This window comes from Podarcis cretensis (assembly GCF_951804945.1).
Source record: "Podarcis cretensis genome assembly, chromosome: 1".
NCBI lineage: Eukaryota > Metazoa > Chordata > Lepidosauria > Squamata > Lacertidae > Podarcis > Podarcis cretensis.
In genome coordinates this window covers 123,532,103-123,556,638 of record NC_137170.1, presented here as the reverse complement: position 1 = coordinate 123,556,638, position 24,536 = coordinate 123,532,103, and the positions used below count along the sequence as shown (strand labels likewise).

Below are 24,536 nucleotides of genomic sequence, written 5' to 3'. Positions count from 1 at the left end.
AATATGGCTGCTTCTTTCTGTACCAAGCTTCTCTGATCAACAGACAATGGGAATATTAATGGAATGAGTAAATTTTCAGCAAATTGGGAGAGAGAATAGTGATGTGCAAGCTGAGCGCTAATGGAGTGGAAGCTGTGCACAGGGAGCCACCAGAATACAAATGACAGGCATTAGTTTTTGATCCACAGCTGATGCCATTGTAACTGAAACACATGTTTGTAGCTTAACCTTGGCCCCTGCAGCGCCAGCAGGTTCAAGGCATTTGTCACGAGCCACAATTTGAACGCTTCATGTCGTGCAGGGCCCCTCTGTTTGGCCGGGAATAGTCAATACCAGTCACCTAATTGACGTTCCTTTCAATCGAAATGTGTATAAATATAGTTCTAGTAGCACTGTGTGTTGCTGGAGATAGAGGAGGGAAGGTTAATTTGCAGGGTGGCAAGGATCGCCTTTCATACATTGAAATAATGTCACAAGGAGCAGCTTTTACCATAAACAGAGGGGAGCCATTCTTTAGTTTGTAGGTTTGCTGACCCTGGCGATGTGCCATGCTGCATTTGACAAAATTCCCCCTCCTACAGAATATAGAATCGTAAGGATCCATAAGGATCATCTATTCCAACCTCCTGCAATGTGGGAATCTTTCTGCCCGACGTGGAACATGAACCCAGAACCCTGAGATTATGTCTCGTGTTCTACCAACTGAGCTATCTGGGCATACAGTCGACCTTGGAAGTCGAACGAAATCCGTTCTGGAAGTCCGTTCGACTTCCAAAACGTTCAGAAAACAAAGGGCGGCTTCTGATTGGCTGCAGGAAGCTCACGCAGCAGTCACTTTCAGGTTTGTGGCGTTTGGGAGCCAAAACGTTTGAGAACTAAGCTGTTTGAAAACCAAGGTACGGCTGTATATTGTAATGTCGTGGGCTCCTAGCAGTCTCCCATCCAAAGGGCTGATCACGTCCATGCCTACTTAAGTGTCAGTACCATTGCAGCATCAGAGTGTCTGAGGCTGTTGTTCTTTATATCAGGCCATCCTGTTCTTTTGTGCACTGTTCTTATACTCCACACTGTGTAAAAGTAGATAAGCTTTTAAAACGGTAGATAAACTTTTATCTTCAAAGCGTAGCTAGAACGTGTGAGGCACTTTGTTTTCAGAAGCACAAAAGAGACAGCTTTGTCTTCCATCAGCCATTTAAAAAGGATTCTGGAATCCTGGACATTGTTTTAGTTACAGTCTGAGCCCACCTGAGGGTGCAGCACTGAATGATAAAGTAGTTCAGGGCTTGGTTGTAAATTTGAATGGGAGATCACTGCAAGCATCATGCAAAATCAAAATAGAAGTGTAATAAGCAAACCGAGAAACAAAAACAGGTTAGCTATAATTTTAGAAAAGTCGCTTGAACTCAAAATGATATTTATTGCATTACTTTTTTAAAAGAGAAAATAGCAAATAGCTGCTTTGCTGCATTTTAGCGTTTGGGATACGGATATGAAAGGTGTTGGTGTGTTCTGCTTTTTGTAACAGTGCAAAATTGATCAAGAAAAAGAATTCGTGCTTGGCGAGCACATGGACAAGATTAACAGGTACTTACCATTCATTCATGTTTAGTGGGAGCTCTGGATTGGGTTCAGTAAACCTTTCGGTTACTTTTTGTTGAGATTCTTGCAAAAATATTTATCCAATAGACCTCTTTTGCAAAAATATTTATGTGATAGAGCTCCTTTGATTCAGTAGCTCTTAAATAATTGTGGTTCCTCACTGAGGGCCAAACTGCACATAGCAAAACGAAACTAGATTTCTTTCTATGCAGGCCCATTGCTGTCATGTATAGAGCTGTCCCAAAAGCAGGAGGAGCACAGGGGTGGGATGTGTGTGTGCCGAGTTCTCAATCTCCCTCCTCCTCCTTTTCCTCTGCAGTTTGTTGGTCTTCCTCCAATACTGGAAGTGAGCTTGGCTAGAGAGGAAGATGCCTCCCTTGGGTGGGAAGCTCAGGGAAAGAGAGAGGACTCAACATCCCTGTGCAAACATGAGTTAAATTGTGTGACACCCCTTCCTTCCCCAGTGGAAGGGTGACACGGGTTTGTTAGGCCAGATTCGGGTACAGTGGTGCCTCGCAAGACGAAATTAATCCGTTCCGTGAGGCTCTTCGTATAGCAGTTTTTTCGTCTTGCGAAGCAAGCCCATTGACAGCTTAGCGGATTAGCGCTATTAGCGGCTTAGCGGCTTTTAGCGATCAGCTGTTAAGCGGCTTATCAGCGGATCAGCTGATAAGCGGCTTAGCGGCTTAGGAAAAGGGGGGGGAGGGGAAAAAAACCTGCAGGAACTCGCAAGACATTTTCGTCTTGCGAAGCAAGCCCATAGGGAAATTCGTTTTGCGAAGCGCCTCCAAAACGGAAAACCCTTTCGTCTAGCGGGTTTTCCGTCTTGTGAGGCGTTCGTCTTGCGGGGCACCACTGTACTTGAATTTCCAGAAAAACGCTGGAATAAGTCAGGTGCTACCAAAACCAGAAATGCCTATGAGGATTTTTGTAAAAAAAAGTTATCTGAATACCACTTTGACCATGTTAATCATTGCTGCCCAGGTAGTTATTGCTAAAACATGGTGTGCCAACAATTCTTTAGGATTGAGGTACATTGTTTTCTATGTTATTGTGCCTTCTTTGGCACACACATTAAGGATTTGTGATTTAATCTCTTTTAAAATCTCTTTTCAAATGGGAAAAAACTTGCCAAGGACATTTTCTTGAAAGGGTCAAAAGCTTCACATGGTGTGGCTATTTTAGTATATCTCTAGCTGATGGTACATGTATTCTACAACTTTCAGGTATACATACACCAGTCATACCACCAAGTATTATAAATATGTAAATAAGGTATATAGCTTGGGAATATTATAATTGCTTCCAAAAAATCCCTGTAATTTTGCTGACTCTTGACAAAATATTTCTCCTCTTGACTGAAGTGTGATATATTTTCTGTTTCAGCTTATTTTCAGCAAACAGCATGGAAGAAATTGTTCAGAACCTGAAGAAGGATGGCTCCCCTTTTGCACTTAAGCAGCTAGAGGTGAGGTATTAGATTTTTTTTTTATTTTAGGGTTGCGTATGTAAGCTACCATTTTTAAGTCTGCCATGCTGCCGTGAGTGTAGCACAGGGCAAACCACAATGGGATGTATCTAGCTCTGGCAACAGACTTCCACTTATACAGTTAAACTTAATATTATTATTATTATTATTATTATTATTATTATTATTATTATTATTATTATTATTTATTAAATGTACATACCGCCTTTCATACGAGAATCACAGGGTGGTTTGCAATATAAAAGCACAAAAATACATACCATAGCAACAAACAACCCACACACAGTTTAAAAGGCCATAGATTGTTTAATTAGCCAAAGGCCTGAGAGAAGAGGAATGTTTTTGCCTGGCACCTAAAGATATGTAATGAAGGAGCCAGGCGAGCCTCTCTGGGGAGAGAATTTCACAGCTTCCATCTCCTCTCCTTGGCAACCCCCCCCCCCGCACCCTCAGAATCTGTTCCAGAGAGTTGGGGGACACTCTGGAGCAGACTGTGGGAAGAGGAGAGGAAAGGAAAGTTTCCACTCACTGTGTGAGTAGAAAGCTGCTTGCACAACATAGATACAACCTTAACTCTCAGGTTAGAAAAATGGCAGCCTACCTGACAGATCCATTAAATAACATCGTCATCATCATCAACAACAATAACCATTTGTTGACTAATGTAAATAGGGAGAACCAAAATTCCTTGTCACAACAGCTCCACTGGTGAGTGGTCCACACAATTCAAAGTTATTGTCTATAGAATCTTATATGGCTTGGGTTTAGGCTTACATTCGCTAACATTTTAATGTTTAGATTTTGTATTATATTAATTTTGACCCACAGAAACTATAAGTATAACCAAATTGAAGTACGCATTTTAACTTAAAATAAGTGTTTTGAGTGTTTAGGTTTATTTAGTCAGGTGCATTTGCAGAGAGGAATATGTTTCAATCTGGATCAAGGACTTTTGAATGTAGTTGTTGAAAATGAGTATGGACCTGTTCAGAGGTATCAAGGGCGTCCTTAATTGAAAAGAGCAGCATGAAATTTTAAATCTCTTCCATAATCAAATGACGTTTATTCAAACGATTGAGAAATTTTGGGCTGTTTTTAAAAGTAGCTGCGGCACCAGATTTTTGCTTGGCTTTAGGTGGCAGAATCTATTAACATGTGTAAACATCTGCTGATGGCACAGGTGTGAAATTGCTGTTTGTCTTGAATCACACAGCCGAAGGCAGCAGGTGTAAAAACACTGCTGGATATAGACTTGGTATGTTAGAGGGGAAAACATTCATTGCTGTGTTTTAAAACTATCAGCACAGTTGATTTGGTTTTCAGCGTTTGCTCAGTGTTGCCCTGCTGGATGGTGTTTCTGAAGCTGAAGTAATGGAGATCAAGCAGGTGAATACTTGTCCCGCAACCTGCTCCAAGAATCCACATTCTGTGTGTCCAAAAGTTATATCACAGTATATAGATTAGGTAATGATTAACTTACAGCTACTGCCTGTTTATTCTTGTTCTCAAGCCCTTCTGTTCTGCAATTGCTGATAAGAAAATTCCTAGACTTCACTAATGTTTTGATGGCCTTGATTTTCTGTTGACCTTTTTTGAAGATTTATACCCTGCCTTTTGATCCTCAGCGCAGCTCACAACATAACAAGGCAGCACACAGTGGAACAAACAAAGTGTGTATGCATACAACAGCCAGCAGCCATTATTCTGCTGGCTGTAGGAAGGGCTTGAGCAGGCATAGGCAAACTCAGCCCTCCAGATGTTTTGGGACTACAGCTCCCATCATCCCTAGCTAACAGGGCCCAGTGGTCAGGGATGATGGGAGTTGTAGTCCCAAAACATCTGGAGGGCTGAGTTTGACTATGCCTGGGCTTGAGGGCCCTTTCCTGTACTTTCGCAGTCCCTGGGCAAGGGAGAAACAAACAAGCTCCCTGCAACTGCTTGGATAGATGTTAGATGGGACTAGGCTAGTCTCCTCCTTGCCACATTGCTCTTCTTGGGAGGCAGATGCCCCAACTTCTCAGTGACCCTGTAAGCCTTTGGCTAACAAATGGGGCGTGTGTGCATTTCCTGGGATGTATGTGTGTGTTGTATTCGGCCAATATAGCTTACTTGAAATTTATTCATTCATTCATTCATACCATGCCCATATGGCTGGGTCTCCCCAGACACCATGGGCATCTCCCAACAGAATATTAAAAACACAATAAAACATCAAACATTAAAAACTTCCCTAAACAGGGGTTCTTTCAGATGTCTTCTAAAAGTCAGATAATTGTTGATTTCCTTGACATCTGATGGGAGGGTGTTCTACTACCGAGAAGGCCCTCTGCCTTGTTCCCTGTAACCTCACTTCTCGCAGTGAGAGAACTGCCAGAAGGCCCTTGGCGCTGGACCTCGGTGTCCAGGCAGAACGATGGGGGTGGAGACGCTCCTTCAGGTATACTAGGCCGAGGCCGTTTAGGGCTTTAAAGGTCAGCACCTTTAAAGCACCTTTAAACTCTACAATTGAAAAAATAATAATGAATGAATGAATGTTAGCCTCCCTGTAGCTTATAGAGGTTCACTCCAACTTAGTTTTCGATTAATTTACACATGACAATAATGAATTAATCTTTGGTTCTAAAATAACCCTTTCTTTACCGTAGAGAAGGTCTGAGATTGGATCAGGTGGGTAGAGTCAGTTCAAGTTCAAAATAAAAGTTGGCTTTTAGCAGATGCTAATTAACTTAGATGGTGATACCTTTAAATCCACGTCTAGACAAAGCCATGCAATTTGTAAGCCTAAGTCCTATTTACTGTCCATTTAATTGAACCAGTAACATGCTGGCTCTCACCCCCTGTTTTTAGGAAAATGAGGTGATGAATAGCTCAGTTAGTAGAGCATGAGACCCTTAATCTCAGGCTTGTGGGTTTGAGCCCTGACCGCATTGGGTGAAAGATTCCTGCATTCCAGGGGGTTGGACTAGATGGCCCTTGTGACCCCCTCCAACTCTACAATTCTATGATTCTATGTAGCTTTGCTAAAACAAAGGTGCTGAAACTGGAGGTCATTCCTGCTGCCCCCCAGTGAAAAGTCTAAAAGCCTGCAAAGTTTCTTCTCTTTCTCTTTGTGTACACACACCAAGTTGTTAATCAAAACAGCTGTAGTTTTATGCAAACAAAGCAGAAGTTAATAATTGGAGCTTGATATAATAATGCTATTCCTTCCCAGTATAGTTGTCACTGATAGTTATAACAGGTAATGGAATATATGCAATCCTTTCTGCCTTTGCAATAAAAACTAAAGTGTGGGCAAAAAGGTACATATTTTGTATGAATGCACGGTATTGTTTGTAAGTAGTAGCCACTGGCCTTGATTTATTTAAGGACATTGACACATGGATCAGTGGCTGGATCAGGAACCATGTGTGCAAATCTGATTTGTGCAGAAATAGGCCATCTGTGTGGCATCCCCATTTCAGAACTTGTCACATCTAAATACCTTCAAAAATGGTGACTAGACTTGGGTTGGAGTGGCTAGTTTAAAAGCAGTGTTGAACTTCTTTGGAATTATTATAAAATAAGTTTGTTCAGTGTATTTTGAAATATGGTTTATTCTGGTGACACATACGACGAAGTGTTGAAAGCCATCACATACATTTTTGACACCTGAGCTAATTTTAAACATGCACCTTAGTAGAGAAACAGTGGCTCTGATGTTTTTGCCCTTGGCTGTCCAGAACATAACAAAACTATCTATTTGAGTCTATACTTCACTTGAATCAAATTTTGTTTGGAAGCAGTATAAAGACAATTAATTTATGCCTTTTAAAATATGTGCTGCTGGTATTGAAAGCTCACCCAATACTGCTGATACAATTAGCAATAGGCTAAAACAAACCAATCCAAATAAAAGTAATTTAAATTAGACTTCCGGGTTGGCGCCATCGCCGAATGGCGGACTCCCTCCGAGCTCCGGAGGGAGCCTGCTCGGCAGGGGTTGGGTTCTACCGCGTCGGCGTCGCGGGGACCCTCAAAAACCATGGGCGCTGAAACCCATGGGCATGGTGACTCGGCGGGCACCGTTTGCGCCCCCCCGACCCGCGAAGGAGCCTTTTTAAAGGCTACGGAGCGGGTGCCAGGGGGGGTGTGGTGCTATGAGTCCTCCGCTTCCCCTGCCGAGCGAAGCCGCATGCCATTTGGCGGAGAGCGCTGACTTCTTCCATTGAAAATTCAGATTAAAAAGAATAACCCGTGAGTAATTGGAAACTGGACTTAAAAAGGGGAAAAAATTTAAATTCGGAGCGAGCGGGGGAGGTGCAAAGAGGAAGTCCGTCTCCCCCCTGTCGTAGAGGATTTAAAGCAAAGGATTTAACAGCTAAGATCGAGTGCTACCTTGGTTTGATAAAGTTACTAATTTCACGATGGAAAATTATAAGACTGGGCTGGAGGAGAAAAGTAGAACGTGAGCTAAAATGCAACCCCCCCCCCCCCCGGAACCGGGAGCGATCTGCGAGAGCGCCGGGAGAGGAGAAACAGAGGCTTTGACAGCTGTCAAAGGAGCTGTCAAAGCTGAAGAATAAAAAGAGAATTTTGTTATGAGGACTTTGCCGGTTACATTTGTTACAAATTAGATATAAATTGTTTAAAACAAGGAATAACAAGTTACTTTGACTGTTGGGTGCGATCTGGAAGGAAACTGAGTTACTATAATCCCTCTAGAGGGGCTGTGGGACACTACAAGTATTGTTGGCATGGAATTTGAATTGGACTTTTTATCTCCTGGGAAACTGCAGAAATGGAACACTATTTTGTCTACAGAGGTCTCTACACTAAAGGAGACAATAGATTTATCTATTGAAGAATGGAAGGGACTTGACGTAAAGTTTTGTTCCTGAATAACAAAGCCTCTGTAGGGGATTTAGAAGCTTTTGGAACATTTTTGCAGGAGAGCAGGAAAAGAAACTAGAGGAAAGTGAGGAGAGAGAATAATAAGAACAACATGAACAACAAGAATTGGATAAAGTTGGAAGTGGGAACATTTGGGACATCCAGATTTGAAAGGTTTAAAGAAACAAAATTGGAGTTTTACTCTTAAATACAGAGATCTGGATGGAAAAAATGGACCTTTTTGAGATAGAGTTTTTCTGAGATTGGACGCTCGAAACTAAAGATGATTAAAAAGACAGCAAAGTGGACTTGTGAAGGATTTCGGCCTAGATGTGGGATCTCCAGGATGACAACAGGCATTGATGGACATTGGGGAACGCAACCGGGAAAGGGGGGAGGGAAATTTGGAATCCAAAGGGTGTTAAATTATATTTTATTCTATTTTCTATTTTCTTTTATTTTAATCTGTTCTGCATATTAAAGAGGGGAACTCGTGGAAGGGAGCGGGGTCGATTTTAGGGGATGGAAAAACATTTTTAACATTGGGTTAATTATAATAAGTTTAAAATTTGGGGTAAGAACTTGTTGAATCTATTTGAAGGAATTGGAATACAAGAGGGGGTGGGGTGGGGAAGTCCTGGAAAGATGCCAATGGAAATAAGGTTATAAAATGGATGTTTTATTTCTTTTCTTTTTTCTGTTATACTTGAAAACGTTCAATAAATATTATTTTTTTAAAAAAAGTAATTTAAATTAAAATAAACAGACCAACAAACTAGGGGGTAACAAGGAGCAGTAGCCGTCAAGAGGTCTCTCTCAGAATTTCCAAAATTCTCTCTGGATATAAAAATGGCTGTAGAAAGCAGGCAGGAGGCTGTCAGGGTCCTCATAAGAAGAGAATTGTAGAAAATCCAGTCTGTTAAAAAGAAGGCCGTGGTTCTGTTAGTGGAGACTTGTCTAGCCTCAACATAGGATGGAATTTGGAGCAGTTAGTAAAAATCCACGGTGCCTTTATAGACTCATAGAAATTATTACAGTGATTTTATAGATACATAAAACACAGCGGGTTGGATTGAACTAATGAATCCCATCAGTGGAAGCCCCAGGCAAGGACTTTTACATGCTTAAAGGGGCTCCCCCACTCTGTATTATTTGGGGCTTTTATTTCAGTAGGGCAAGTGGTATAATTCTTTATCTTGTGTACAGCTGAAATATAATTGAAGGCACTGGTTGTAGACAGGCTCATGAAAAGGTTAATGCCATTAGTGGAGTAGCAATATTGGGATTTGTTTTGTATGTATGGTGTTTTTGAGAAGTTACAACCACTGAGCCAGTGTGGTGTAGTGGTTAAGAGTGATAGACTTGTAATCTGGTGAACCAGGTTCGCTTCCCCGCTCCTCCACATGCAGCTGCTGGGTGACCTTGGGCCAGTTACACTTCTTTGAAGTCTCTCAGCCCCACTCACCTCACAGAGTGTTTGGAAGGGGAAAGGAGAATGTTAGCCGCTTTGAGACTCCTGAAGGGGAGTGAAAGGCGGGGTATCAAATCCAAACTCTTCTTCTTCTTCACTGTGAAAGATATTAGTTTGTACAATGCTTGGATATGTGTGTGCTCACTACAGGAGCTAGCAGTTATAGCTCTGGCACTGATAATAAAAAACGATTTTATATACGTGAGCTAAGCAGAGTTGGGATCTTTCTCTCGTTCCTGTTATACCCACTTAGAGACTTAGTTTTGAGTAGACATGTTGTGGTTTCTGTATAATGTCACCTTAAAGTTGGATGCTGATGCTTATTCCATTTTTTAAACTCGCTGTGGTGCAGAGCCGGCATCCATTTATTCCCAACATCCAGCCAAATGAGGATTTTACTATATACCCCACAAGAGATTTGATAAAATTCGTCCCGCTGCTTAATGTAGATGAAGTTGTTCTGTGAGTTTAAAAGTGGCCACCATGAGGCAAGTGAATAAAATTCGTCTTACCATTGCCCAGGCTTTTTTTAAAAAAAGTAAGCTTCCTTGGTCGCCCATAACACATTATGTATTGCCACTCCAGACTTGAATTCAGTTGCTTGCTAAAAAGAAACGAATGTCACTGTAAATATTTTGGACTGGAAAATGTAAAGCTGAGTTTTTGGCTTGACAAAAGTTGGTGGATGACAGCCAGCATGATGTCATTACTGAGTAAGCTTGCAGGGATTTGCCAGTTTGGAGACTTTCCAGTCATATTCCCCCATGGAGGCATTTTTCTGAACCATGGGTATGTAATAGCATTGTTTGCTTCAAGCTAGTCGCCTCACGTATTGTAGCTTTGTCCTAGGAGTTTCCTAGCTTTCATCTTTCAGTTAATAAACACTGTAAACAGAAGAAACCATTGATTAGTAAAGCTGCTGTTTTCCAGGAGGATCCCTTAATCTGGGGCAACTTCAGTTCCACCCCTCCCTTGAAACCACAGCTGTTCATCTGTCATTAATCCGGATGCTTCTTTCCTCAATGAGAGGGGAAGCGGGAATTGGGATATGCAGTTTGACCAAGTATTGTGATTGGATTGTTCCTGTGTGCCTGGGTAACGCTTCGCATGCTGAATTTTCAGAGCGTCCCCCCACTTGGTGTGTGCTGGGGTTTTTAAACTTGGTATGCTGTTTCTCGCCAGAATTCAAACTCGCCCAGCAGAAAGCATTTATCAGCACAGTGCTGTAGGAGGCAGACTAATCTCACTTGAGAGATGCATTCTCTCTGGGTAGCTTCCAGTCTTCCTTATGTTCCACTGACTGACCAGTTTTTTTCTCCATACTGCATTCATTTGCTAGGCCTGATTATCATTTCCTCTTGGCACAATATCTCTGTTATGTTGCTGCCGTGATCATCTCCAGCTTGCAGGCTTTCCACAGGTATCTGGTCTGCTGCCACTGTGAGAACAGGATGCTGGACCAGGTGGGTCACTCTCCTGATCCAGTAATCTTGTCATATGTTCTTAAGGCTCAGTGACTCACTTTTCTACATATAATAATAATAATAATAATAATAATAATAATAATAATAATAAATTTATTATTTGTACCCCGCCCATCTGGCTGGGTCTCCCCAGCCACTCTGGGCAGCTTCCATAAAAACCAAAAATACACTAAAATATCACAGATTAAAAACTTCCCTGAACAGGGCTGCCTTAAGATGTCTTCTGAATGTCAGGTAGTTATTTATTGCTTTGACATCTGATGGGAGGGCGTTCCACAGGGCAGGCGCCACGACCGAGAAGGCCCTCTGCCTGGTTCCCTGTAGCTTTGCTTCTCGCAATGAGGGAACCGCCAGAAGGCCCTCGGCACTGGACCTCAGCGTCCGGGCAGAACGATGGAGGTGGAGACGCTCCTTCAGGTATACTGGGCCGAGGCTGTTTAGGGCTTTAAAGGTCAACACCAGCACTTTGAATTGTGCTCGGAAACGTACTGGGAGCCAATGTAGGTCTTTCAAGACCGGTGTTATGTGGTCTCGGCGGCCGCCCCCAGTCACCAGTCTAGCTGCCACATTCTGGATTAGTTGTAGTTTCCGGGTCACCTTCAAAGGTAGCCCCACATAGAGTGCATTGCAGTAGTCCAAGCGGGAGATAACCAGAGCATGCACCACTCTGGCGAGACAGTCCGCAGGCAGGTAGGGTCTCAGCCTGCGTACCAGGTGGAGTTGGTAGACAGCTGCCCTGGATACAGAATTGACCTGCGCCTCCATGGACAGCTGTGAGTCCAAAATGACTCCCAGGCTGTGCACCTGGTCCTTCAGGGGCACAGTTACCCTATTCAGGACCAGGGAGTCCTCCACACCAGCCCGCCCCCTGTCCCCCAAAAACAGTACTTCTGTCTTGTCAGGATTCAACCTCAATCCATTAGCCGCCATCCATCCTCCAACCGCCTCCAGGCACTCACACAGGACCTTCACCGCCTTCACTGGTTCTGATTTGAAAGAGAGGTAGAGCTGGGTATCATCTGCATATTGATGAACACCCAGTCCAACCCCCCTAATGATCTCTCCCAGCGGCTTCATATAGATGTTAAAAAGCATGGGGGAGAGGACGGAACCTTGAGGCACCCCACAAGTGAGGGCCCAGGGGTCTGAACACTCATCCCCCACCACCACTTTCTGAACACGGCCCAGGAGGAAGGAGCGAAACCACTGTATAACAGTGCCCCCAGCTCCCAGCCCCTCTAGACGGTCCAGAAGGATGTTATGGTCGATTGTATCAAAGGCCGCTGAGAGATCCAGCAGAACTAGGAAACAACTCTCACCTTTGTCCCTAGCTCGCCGGAGATCATCAACCAGCGCGACCAAGGCAGTTTCAGTCCCATGATGAGGCCTGAATCCCGATTGGAAGGGATCCAAATGGTCCGCATCCTCCAGGCGTGCCTGGAGTTGTTCAGCAACCACGCGCTCAATCACCTTGCCCAAGAAAGGAAGATTTGAGACTGGGCGATAGTTGGCCATACTGGCCGGGTCTAAAGATGGTTTTTTAAGAAGCGGTTTAATGACCGCCTCTTTCAGCGGATCTGGGAATGTTCCCTCACAGAGGGAAGCATTCACCACCCCGCAGAGCCCATCGCCCAGCCCTTCCCGGCTTGCTTTTATTAGCAAGGATGGGCAAGGATCCAGGAGACAGGTGGTTGGTTTCACGCGTCCAAGCAGCCTGTCCACATCCTCGGGGGTAACGGCGTACCTACCACTGATGCTCTTTTCGCTTTCAGCATTTTTCTCCTTCCTGTCTACCATTAGATCCCTCCACCCGGAACCTCTTCGGGATTCTGCATACTGGAAGTTTTCAAACTTGTTAACTCATCAGGGATCCCTTGCCCTGGAAAGTAGTGTGGATGTTACATCATAAAGATCAGAGGTGGGCCAACGTCCCCTGACTTAACGTCATGTGGGCTCAGAAATGAGGCAAACCATTTCCCCTCCAAATATGGAGAAAAGGCTCGGCTAATTTCTGAACCAATCCAAGTTTGCTGCCTGTTTTCCTGGTTGCAGCTGTTCAGAGTAACCCCTTTGCAAAATTGCAGAGTGCAGGAGTGGCTAAACTTTGGTCCACCCTATGTTGTTGGACTACAGCTCCCATCATCCCTGTCTGTTGGCCATGCTGGCTAGGGTTGATGGGAGTCTGAGTCTAGAAACATTGGGGGCCACAGTTTTCCCACCCCTCACGTGGGGTGCTTTGGTAGACTGCACCTAGGAAAACCCTTGCTGCGTGCAAGGAGGTAGAAAGACCTGCTGGGTGCTGTTATTCTAAGGATAATCAGTGAAACGATGTTTCCAATGATTTCAATAGGGGGAGTTAAAGAGGCTATTTTCCTGCAAACAGCTTGGGTGGGGGGGAATAGTAGCTGACTGCAGAAGATTCTCTCCTCCATCAACCTTCAGTGGTGGGTTAGTGTTTGGCCTCTACTGGGTGTTTTTGACTTCCAGGGTGGTGGTAAACTCGGAAGTCTTCTTTGACCTGGAGAATTTGAGAGCTCTTCTGATGCAAACATCACAGAGCCCTTAAAGCTCATTCCCCAGGCCTGAGCTTGTACTGCAATTTTTTTGGAGGTGGGGCAGCATTCTCAGGTTGCGGCCAACTTCCTCTATCCCACATTATATGCAGGCCTCTAGGGGTTTAACTCTGGACAGTGCGTAGGACAGGCTTGCAGCTACCTCAAGTTACCACTTGGCACAGCTTTGTAATACTTTCCCGATTTGAGACATGAAGATATAGCACATAGGTAAAGGTAAAGGTAAAGGTACCCCTGCCCGTACGGGCTAGTCTTGACAGACTCTGGGGTTGTGCGCCCATCTCACTCAAGAGGCCGGGGGCCAGCGCTGTCCGGAGACACTTCCGGGTCACGTGGCCAGCGTGACAAAGCTGCATCTGGCGAGCCAGCGCAGCACACGGAAATGCCGTTTACCTTCCCACCAGTAAGTGGTCCCTATTTATCTACTTGCACCTGGGGGTGCTTTCGAACTGCTAGGTTGGCAGGCGCTGGGACCGAGCAGCGGGAGCGCACCCCGCCGCGGGGATTCGAACCGCCGACCTTTCGATCGGCAAGCCCTAGGCGCTGAGGCTTTTACCCACAGCGCCACCCGCGTCCCCTATATAGCACATACATGCTCCTTATCAATGACTTTTGAAAATTCCTGGTTAGGAAGCAACTGGAACGTTAAAGAGAGGTTGGAAGCAGATGCTGTTAACTGGGGTTTGTTTCCCCCCCAGTGCTTGTTCTTTCCTTGTCTTTGCTATCAAGCCAGCTGGTGGTGATTCATGTATACAAAACCAGAGGCACAGAACTGTGCTGCTAGTGCTTGCAGGAGTTAGCAGATGTAAGGACACAGGCAAAATGGGTCACTGCTTTTATCCGCTGGCGTCTGGAGGGAGAGCTCTGCGCGATCAGGAGCCAGAAACACACTAGATGCTGAGGCTGGTTGGAAATCTGCCATTTGCCCCTGTGGGTTAAGTATTTAATATCCCCATTGAAAAACAGCAGCAATAGGTGAAACTCACCATCTGCCGGTTCCCATTTTGTGTATCTTTCAATGTTGAATGCTGTTCGCTTGGATCTTTCCAGTTTCTCTCTGTTTCTTACATTCCTGTCATAAGCAGAGGGGCAAGTCACCTTCCTTAGGATCAGGAGGCAGTGAAGTTTTTAATTTGTCTTACCCAAGAGAGGAGATTCATTCCCTGATCTCTGTTCCTGGCTCAGCTAGGAAGTAGGCTTAAGGGAGTATACTTCATTCCTCTTCTCTGACTATCCTCTTAATTAGTCTCTGTTCTAGGAGAGCTAGGAGAGTTGGGGGAGGAAGTGCCAGTTGAGACAAAGGCTGAAAGGAAGAAGCCCAGTTTGGTCTCCAAGGCTCATCTCTGACTCCTCTCCTCCAGGAGAGGAATGTTAAATGGAGCGCAGCGGCGTAGCGTGGGTTGTCAGCACCCGGGGCAAGGCAAGTAATTTGCATCCCCTAACCCGGGGCAAGGCAAGTAATTTGCGCCCCCTAACCCGGGGCAAGGCAAGTAATTTGCGCCCCTAACCCCTAAGCTGCCGCCGCTGCCAGCTTCTTCTTGCTGCTACCTGGGGAGGGGTATTTACGGTAAGGTAGCCACAGTGGCAGCGGCGGGTCCGTGTCAGGTGATCTGAGGCGAGTTGCCGCTGGAGCTGCCGCCCAAACGACGCCGCTTGCCCGGAGGAGGAGGAGGGCAGAGAGGCAAGGAAAATGCAACATGGCCCAGCAGCTGCAGTAGCGGCGGCGGGGCTGTGAGGGGGGCTGCCTGGCGCGTCCTCCACGGCCAGCGCTGAGAGCCGCGGCCTGCCGGACGCCTTCAGCCCGGACGCGCGCACAGCTTGTCGGTTCCGCAAGACATGGGGCTTTGTTACAGCATGCGCCCGAGGCTCTTCGGCGACTCCGGAGGCGGCGAGCGCCCCCCCCCCCAGATGTTGTGCCCGGTGCGGCCGCCCCCCCCCTGCACCCTCCACGCTACGCCACTGATGGAGTGCATGCCTTGTTGTATGCTGAAAGTCCATTTTGTTTCTCATAGGCCAGGTTCCCTGGAGGGCAAAGGTTTCTAACAGTGCTAGCCAGCTGAATTAAGAAGTATGAAGATGCTGCTAGCGGAAGTCTTGCCCTTTCGTATGGAAGTTCTAGTCCTGCAATAGCATCATGGTGTCATTTTCCTATGGAAGGAGATGTGTTGCCTGAGAGAAGTTTCATTCATTGGCTGAGTATTCAGGATTCAACCTTTGTCAGTAGCCAATCTTGTGGCCTCTGGTTGTAGAGTTTCTCCAGAGGATTTTTGGGGCATCAACTCTGAATCAGTTTATCCCTCTTGGGGGCTCTTTTGTATATGGCATACCCCAGAATTTCCCTCTGCCCATACCTTGAGAGAAGATGTTTCTTTAAGTGGTGACTTTTCTGAATATTAGCGGAGAAACATTCTTTTCCCACTCATTTTAAAAATTCTTAGGTGTGTAGTTTCCCGCATAGGTATCTTGTTCTGTTTATACTACCATATTTTTTGCTCCATAAGAAGCACCTGACCATAAGATGCACCTAGTTTTTAGAGGAGGAAAACAAGAATAAAAAATATTCTGAACAAAATGGTGGATGTATGATTTTTGTGGTTCATGCTGTGGCCACAGATATGATATGTGATTTGACAGTGAGTTTGCGATAGCCCAATGCAAAAATCCTGAGGATCCATGTGGATCCGTGCTTTGCGCCATTGCGGCCCCACACAACAGTGGGTGTGTGATTTTTTTGATGCAGGCTGTAGCCATGGGCATGCTATGTGATCTGATGGTGAATTTGGGGTGACCCAATGCAAAAATCCTGAGGTTCCATGGGCTTTTACCTCCCCCCTCCCAGGCAGCCTCATTTATCTCTAGCGTCCCTTATCTCCCTTCCCTATCGCTTGCTGATCAGCTGCTTCCTTTCAACACTCCCTTTCTTCTTGTTTGCCTTAGTGTCTTTTCCTTAACTGGAGCAGTTTTTTGCTCCTCCTTTTCTTCTAATTTCTCTCCTCATTCCTTTAGTCTTCCTGTCTCCTCTCCTTACAAGTTCACTGTCTTTACCTCCCCCCCTCCCAGGCTCGCTTGCCAATCAGCTGCTTAGCGGCATTGTTTCAACACCCACTTCCCAATTTCAAAAAAAAAAAAGAGAGCATGATCTGCTTTTCACCCCTGGGCAATTTGGTTCCAGGGACCATGCATTTGCTCCATAAGACGCACAGACATTTCCCCTTACTTTTAGGAGGAAAAAAGTGCGTCTTATGGAGCAAAAAAAGGTACTTCACTAAAAGTTCCATGTTCTAATATTTTGCTGTTCCTGAGTGAGTTGAGGCCTGTTTCAGCTTTCTTCATCCTGGTCCTGTGGATGGGAACTTTCTACTTCCAGAATGTCCCTCTGCTCATCCCCATAAAGGAGATCCACCAGATAAAGACAATATCTCACTTTCAGAAAAAAATCAGCCACACCCACACACCCACTGCTTTTCTCCTCTCATAAATAAAATGTATGATTTTCCTTTAGCAGGTTTGATTAATGATGTACATGTTTTCACAGCAAATGGGGAAACAAACTTGATTTATTAGGCTATGTCACTAGTAGTCAGATGTGCTGGCTGTGTCACATGACTGAATAAAGTAGTAGTAAATTATAATTAATGATACATAGGCAGAAATCCAAAGAACTACTTAAGATGTGCTCAGGGGACACACACACCCCGCCTTGAGTGGCAGAACTAATTGTGCAGAATTCTGGATCTAGGCTTTAACACTTCTAGAAAGCTTTTCTTCCTAAGTGCTCACAGTGGTATACATCTTAGTAGTTCTTCCAACAACCTTTTGGCTCTTGATAACAAAAAAAAGTGTATAGCCCTTTGTAAGGCTATATCCTCAAGCTTTCTATTGGCTGGAGCTACAGGTAGGTAGCTGTGTTGGTCTGCCGTAGTCAAAAGAAAATAAAAAAAATTCTTCCATTAGCACCTTTGTTGCTGTTTAGTCGTTTAGTTGTGTCCGACTCTTCGTGACCCCCTGGACCAGAGCACGCCAGGCACTCCTGTCTTCCGCTGCCTCCCGCAGTTTGGTCAAACTCATGCTGGCAGCTTCGAGAACACTGTCCAACCATCTCGTCCTCCGTCGTCCCCTTCTCCTTGTGCCCTCCATCTTTCCCAACACCAGGGTCTTTTCCAGGGAGTCTTCTCTTCTCATGAGGTGGCCAAAGTATTGGAGCCTCAGCTTCAGGATCTGTCCTTCTAGTGAGCACTCAGGGCTGATTTCCTTAAGAATGGAGAGGTTTGTTCTTCTTGCAGTCCATGGGACTGCCAAGAGTCTCCTCCAGCACCATAATTCAAAAGCATCAATTCTTTGGCGATCAGCCTTCTTTATGGTCCAGCTCTCACTTCCATACATCACTACTGGGAAAACCATAGCTTTTACTATACGGACCTTTGTTGGCAAGGTGATATCTCTACTTTTTAAGATGCTGTCTAGGTTTGTCATTGGTATGAGCTTTCGTGTGCATGCACACTTCTTCAGAGCGTCAGACTTGGAGCAGACTTGGACCGGAGACCAGGATTCAAATCCCCACTAAGCCATGAAGCTGATTGGATGACCTTGAGCCAGTCATTGTCACACAGCCTAATCCACCTCACAGGGTTGCTGTGAAGATTAAGGGTAGGAGGGATAGTCAAGTATGCCACTTTGAGCTGCTTTGAGGAAAGGTGTGATATAAATGTAATAAATGTATAATAATACATAGCCTGATATTAAGACACACTGTAGTTGTTTAGTTCAAAGAGCAAGCAGAGCCTCTAAAATGGGAACAGTGCAAATTCAGTTAATTGGAAATGCCCAGTCCTAGGTATGTAAACCAACATGATCACAGAAGCCTGTTAACTAGTAGTTCTAGCCTGCTGTATCTTGTTGTATTTCTTGTGAAATGGCCCTCTTGCTAGTTTTATGCAGGACTGGATCCAAGACCTGTCTGAAGGTGTGGGTATAGTTTCAGCGTTTTCAAAGCCCACCAGGAGGAGAAAAATAATGGAACAAAGAGCTTTAGAAGGGAGGGCAGGAGAGCTTTGAGAAGTATTCAGTGTCACTCTTCAGAAGTGCCGTCTCTTAATTTGGGGGCGGGGTGTATGTGGAATGTCAAAGAACAATGATTACCTTTCATGAATGAAACATTGGCTGGATTTATTCCGGTCAAGTATTTTGAAAGGGAACAGCGCACCTAGTGAACTTATACTATCACATGCTATGTGACCTTTACAATTACTTGTGTAGCGTTAACGCGGAAAGGCAGTCTTCTTTGCTTCCGGGTTCCTGCGACGTGCAGCTCCTCCTAAACTGAAAATTTACCTTGGAAATGAATGACTGAATGAGGTCATAAGATTTTATGGTAACTATATTCGTAATGTATTTTTGTTGGTGTTTGTCCTTTGATGCTATGGCCTGTCGGCTACACAAATAAAGTCTATTCATTCATTCACCTTGGAAATGTTTTTTAATTTCCACAGACCATTACAAAAATGTCTCCAACGTCTTTAAAGATGACCTTGAGGCAGCTTAGAGAAGGAGCTTCCCTGAGCCTGCAGGATGTGTTCACCATGGAGTACAGGCTGAGCCAAGCTTGCATGGTAAGGCAGTTTACAGGCCGGTGTCATGCATTTATAGTTAAGCTAAATAGGGTCAAGCACCCAGTTTCCTGGTTCAGAAGGGCGATTCCAGCTTACCTTGGTGCTCATGGTTTGAGTAATAGCCAACCTTAGTCATACTTAGAGTAAACTCATTGAAATCAATGGCCTTAAGTCTGTGGTTTCCCCAGCCACTCTGGGCGGCTTCCAACAAAATATTAAAATACATTAAACATTAAAAGCTTCCCTAAACAGGGCTGCCTTCAGATGTCTTCTAAAAGTCTGGTAGTGGTTCTTCTCTTTGGCAACTGGTGGGAGGACGTTCCACAGGGTGGGTGCCACTACCGAGAAGGCCTTCTGCCTGGTTCCCTGTAACTTGGCTTCTCACAGTGAGGGAACTGCCAGAAGGCCCTCGGCACTGGACCTCAGTGTCCAGGCAGAGCGATGGGGGTGGAGACGCTCCTTCACTAGCTAGTTACCAAGGGCATGTTTGGGATATAGGAAACATTAAAATAGATTTGATGCTGCAAATATTTATATTTAATGCTAAAGAAGTGGTGAGACTTACATTCTGTTTGGATTACTGTAATGCACTGTTTGTGGAAAGTGTTGGAAACTGCAGTGAGCCCAAAATGCTGCAGCCAGATTGCTGACCAGTAGTTACACTGTTAGTTACAATAGCTTCACTGGCTATTGTCCATTTCCCAGCAAAATTCAAAGTGCTGGTTATGACCTATGAAGCTCTCTTAGTCCCATCACCTTCACAGACATGTTTGGTGAAGACATGAGAGAGGGCCTTCTCAGTGACTGCTCCCAGATTGTGGAACTTCCTTCCACATAAGCCCAGACTCTCCTCTCTGCTTTTCTTTTTGCTGGCAAGCCAAGACTTTTTTGTTCAGACCTTGGGTGCTGTGAGCTGCTTTGGACCCTGCACTGGGAGAAAGGTGGGATATAATTTAAATAAATGAACACCATGCTGAAATTTGGCTTACATGTGCTATCTAGACTACATTAATTTGAATTTGAATTGCAATAGGAGCAAAATATAGGATATCTCAAAGTGTGCTAGGGAATTACTGTTATATGATGAGTTATTTTTTCTTCCAGCGAGGCCATGACTTCTATGAAGGCGTCCGAGCAGGTAAAGTAGAGGCTGGAGAGGCTATTTCAACTTCCTAGCTTTCATCCCCCCACTGTTTTTTTTTCTTGCTTTTGTATTGTTGGTAGACAAGTAGTAGCCCATTTGACATTGACTTCTTGTGCTGCAAACCTTTGTAGGAAGGTTTGCAAAATGTTTGCAAAACCTAGAAAACCTGCTTCCTGACCCCTGCAATCCCCAGGCCTGGTTTGTTTTTTTAGATGCCAAGTCTATTGGGTATCTCTCTGAATCCTTGCTTTGTGGGTAGCAATTTGCCTTATTATAGTCTCTATTTTGTGGTGAACTGCAGCCACCATACTCTCTCACTTAAAGCTCTCCTTTCATCATTAGCGACAGCTGTCGCCCACAATGTTTTGTGAGTTAAGCATCCTGAAAGATTAACCCAAGGCATGCAGGCTTGGCGCAGGTAATCTAGAACCCAGCATCACGTAAGGCTGATGGCAGTTAGTTGAGTTAGATGCCCGGCTCCTAGTAAACTCATCGGAATGCCAGCACAACTCTCAAGACTGCATTACAGACCAGTGACAAGGGACTACTTGGAGGTCTTCATTCCCGATTGAACGTACACTGGGAAAAAACTAAAGGTGTAACAGTTATCAGGACTCAATATTTGTAGCACTAAAATTGCATTTTTGCTGTTCCTTTGTTAGATAATGAAGCTTAATTGGTTTACGACCCCAATTAGCTGCAGTTTATAGCTCCTCAGCCAAGCTGCGCCGATCTGCGTCTCTCCGGTTTCGCCTTGCAGAGTAAAAACACAGCGGAAAAACTGTTGCTTCAGATCCATGCAAACACATCAAGCACTTGTGTGTCCATTTTATCAGTCTTTTATTACAGCAGAATATTTACAACTCAGCATTTCTCAGATAGACTCTCCCGGACTTCTAGCACTCATGGCTAATGGCTGCTGTCTCCTTCAGCTGCGGAGACAGAACAGTGAGGAAACAACTCCTCCCTCCTTTCGGGTCACGCGACAGGAATTGAGGGACGTCACACAGAACTCTTTAACCCTGTGAGTTCTGAAACCATTCACATCCTTAACTATTATATTTCAAGACACCTATGTTGTTCGAGGGAGAAAGGGCACAGTGAAGCACTCTTGTTGCATAGCCTCTTTGTTCATGCAAGGCAGACGAGAATGGGAAGCAGAAGCAGGCAGGCAACTGAGATTTGAATGCTGATACCAACCACAGTGTCGACTTGGATTGCTGTGTTTAGGAACATCAGTCGAACGCTTTTGGACCTTATTTTAAAAATGAGATCAAACTGCTAGTGCAGTTCTTTCAGAAATTGCACCAATATGAAGTCCCACAGCAAATGCAGTAAGCCGTCTTGAGTCGCAAATTTCTCTAGAATAGTTGTGAAATGTGACTATTCAGTGACCTTACCTACCTGATGTACGGTTTAACTTTTTAATGATGCCAATACTAATGATGTTAAAACAGGTATTGAGTGCTCCAGGCAGAATTGCTTATGCCATTGTTTTACATGGCCAGTCATTCTAAGAAATAAGCAGATAACCCAATTAATTTGTTTTAATTAATTCTTAACTCTTTCTAAAATAGGCCTCCCTTAACTCTTCTCAGCCTCAGATTTCCCAATATGAATTGTGGATGTCAGGGCTGGAGAACCTGCCAGCACAGTAAACGGGGGCCCTCCCCCACCCAAAATAGGCCTCAAAAAAGCATTGCTTGTGGTGTGCGGGGTCTTTATAAGTTTCTCTGCTTTGCAAACATACATTGATGATGAGATTGCCTAACACAAATGAGAAAATGGGATATAGTTACAGGATACACTCTACTTTGAATTTTATTTTAATTTCCGTTTTGCTAAGTTTATCAATCTGCTTACCAACTGTGGATAAAATTATGTGCAAGTATTTATGTTAAAGATTAATAATGAAAGTGTTTCTAATGCAGTTGCTCTACTTTTCAGGCTACTAGCATGTAACTTACTGCATTAGCCATTAAAGGGGGGTGGAATGCAAGCAGTGACAAGATGGAAGCTGGAGTCCTCATTCAAAGCAGACAGAAATACCAATAACTGTGATTCTTATTGCTAATGTGCCAGGTTATTAAAACCATCTAGGAGTCAGACAGAGGGCAGAACCAGATTACTCGTTGTGCTGATCTGCATAGCCCCGTGAAGTGCTGACTGAGAAATAAACGTTCAGAGCAGCTGTAGATAATCCATTTTCTATTTGAATAGCTTGGCTCTTTTTGACCTCAAGGTTGACTGCTACCAAACTAGGGTTATAAGTGTCTGCTTTCACTCTCAAATCGTCACTAGGTCAGTACAATTTCTAACCTTATTACACTGTGCTCATGCGAGGAAGATTGGCTAGTAAAACCCCTCCCCTCACAATGAAGTTATTGGCACTTGATTTTAACATACATTGATACAGCAGTGAGGAACCTTCAACCTGTGAGCCTAATTCGGCCAGCCAGGCTTCCCCATTTGGCCCGCAAGACTGTTTCGGCCAATCCATACTTACCTGCCCTGCACCTGATGTTATATATGACAGATGTGAGGAGGTATAGATGCGGCTCACTCAGCCAAAAGCATGGTTTGCAGGCACTGCTGATCACTGGCGCATGAAAAGCCTCGTGCCTTTGCAGTTTGATTTCAAATTCCTCGCCAAAGGAAAACGGGTCACTTGACATCATTGTGATATCAGGCAATTGGCAGGCAGGCAGTCTTATAATCTAATAATACAGCAGAGCTGGGAAGCCTTTGGGATGGGATTTGGAGAGCAGCAGCACCCGGAAGGTCACATTTCCCCCATTCTTTGGCAAGAGCAGTGCAGCCCCCTGTAATGAGTGCTGTGCACTTTAAAGAGGGTTTGGTCTCCTACTTGGTGTTGGATAGACGAGTCTTCCTTGCTAGCTAAGCATAATAAGCCTTCAGTGAATGCGTTGTGACATTTTACATTTTGGGAGAAGCTTCTCCCCGCTTTTCCCGTGGCAGGTGTCATAACTAAGAGGCCTCTGTAAGTCTTGTTTGATTTTCTTTTGAAACATAAATCAGCAAGGATCCTTGGGCCCTTTGCACAGATATGGACATGAAAGAAGATTAATGCCCACAATGCATAGCAAGTTTTTGAAAAGCAAACAAAATGATCAAAACATGTGGATATTAGGAGTGTAAAGGGGAGCCCATTATGATCATTTGGTCTGACACTTTGTATGGCAAAAGTTCAGTGTTACAATGCATGCATCACAGGCTGCTGGGGTTTTTTGCTGACTGTTTCGTTCTCAGCTATTCTATTCTTGGAGATAGGAGTTAAAGCAATATTTACTTCTCCATTCTCTGTAGAGAATGCCCGGACCACCTGTTACATTCTGATGTGCTATAATAGTTTGTTCTCAATATTCATTGCCACAAGGATAACACCTGCTTCAAATATTAAGGAAGGTATCTTAATGAGAACATTATTATTTTTGTTTTCTCTGGTAGTGATAATTGACAAAGATCAGTCTCCAAAGTGGAAGCCAGCCGTTTTGGAAGAAGTAACAGATGAATATTTGGACTCATGCTTTAAGTCTCTTGGAAGTGGTGATCTCAAATTATAAAATATTTGGACTAATACTGTGCCTCTTTTAGTTCTAGCTTTTACTTAAAGCAACTAATGAATAATTTTGAATTTGACATATTTGGGATAACTGGCATTGAGTGAAATGCTCATTGCTGTTATATCAAGTACAGGAATCAAATATTGGTTTAGAGAGAATTGTTGGGGCAGTGCTATCCAGGGGTTAGCCAGATATCCACAGCTTTATCACCTGTGTGTTTGCATTTTTACTTTTCCATGTAAAATGAACAAGATTATTTCATATAGACTCAGATATCCTTGAATCAACTAAATGTTGTGTGCATATTGGGTTGTTTTTAAAATATATGCCTTTCTTTAAAATATGTTTTATAGGTGGCTTATGAGATGAAACAAGAATTTAAAATAATCACAATTACTTTTATCATAATGTATGGAAACTTAATCAATCCAGATGGATGAGCTGTTGAGCTGTGATCCAAAGACTTGAAGTGGACAAAAAGTGTGTTCTAACCAAGATATCTTAGCCACAGCTAACTAGTTTGTCCTGATGAGTCAGGAGCTGATTTGTCGCTGAATGGACAGTACATGTGAGATACATGAAAACCTATGATTGTATTTTTGGAGGGCTATTAGATATATGACTTAATTGATTAAACCTGCTTGAATATTTATGGTACATAAAAATAAGATCTGATAGAAAACATGTACTTCCTGTGTTTTTGTTGCTAGGTGT

The 24,536-nt window shown here is 44.1% G+C and overlaps 1 protein-coding gene across 2 annotated transcripts in view; it reads left to right on the top strand.

Annotated features, from left to right (window-relative positions):
• Nucleotides 1-24,504, top strand: part of HIBCH (3-hydroxyisobutyryl-CoA hydrolase) — a 65,531-nt gene extending 41,027 nt beyond the window's left edge. For both annotated transcript variants that reach the window (XM_079981429.1, XM_079981428.1), the window contains exons 10-14: nucleotides 1,526-1,584; nucleotides 2,986-3,067; nucleotides 18,975-19,094; nucleotides 20,199-20,232; nucleotides 23,707-24,504. In XM_079981429.1, coding sequence (XP_079837555.1) covers nucleotides 1,526-1,584; nucleotides 2,986-3,067; nucleotides 18,975-19,094; nucleotides 20,199-20,232; nucleotides 23,707-23,822 — 411 coding nt within the window. In that variant the 3' untranslated portion in view covers nucleotides 23,823-24,504. The remainder of the gene's footprint in view (nucleotides 1-1,525; nucleotides 1,585-2,985; nucleotides 3,068-18,974; nucleotides 19,095-20,198; nucleotides 20,233-23,706) is intronic.
• Nucleotides 24,505-24,536: the final 32 nt, after the last annotated feature.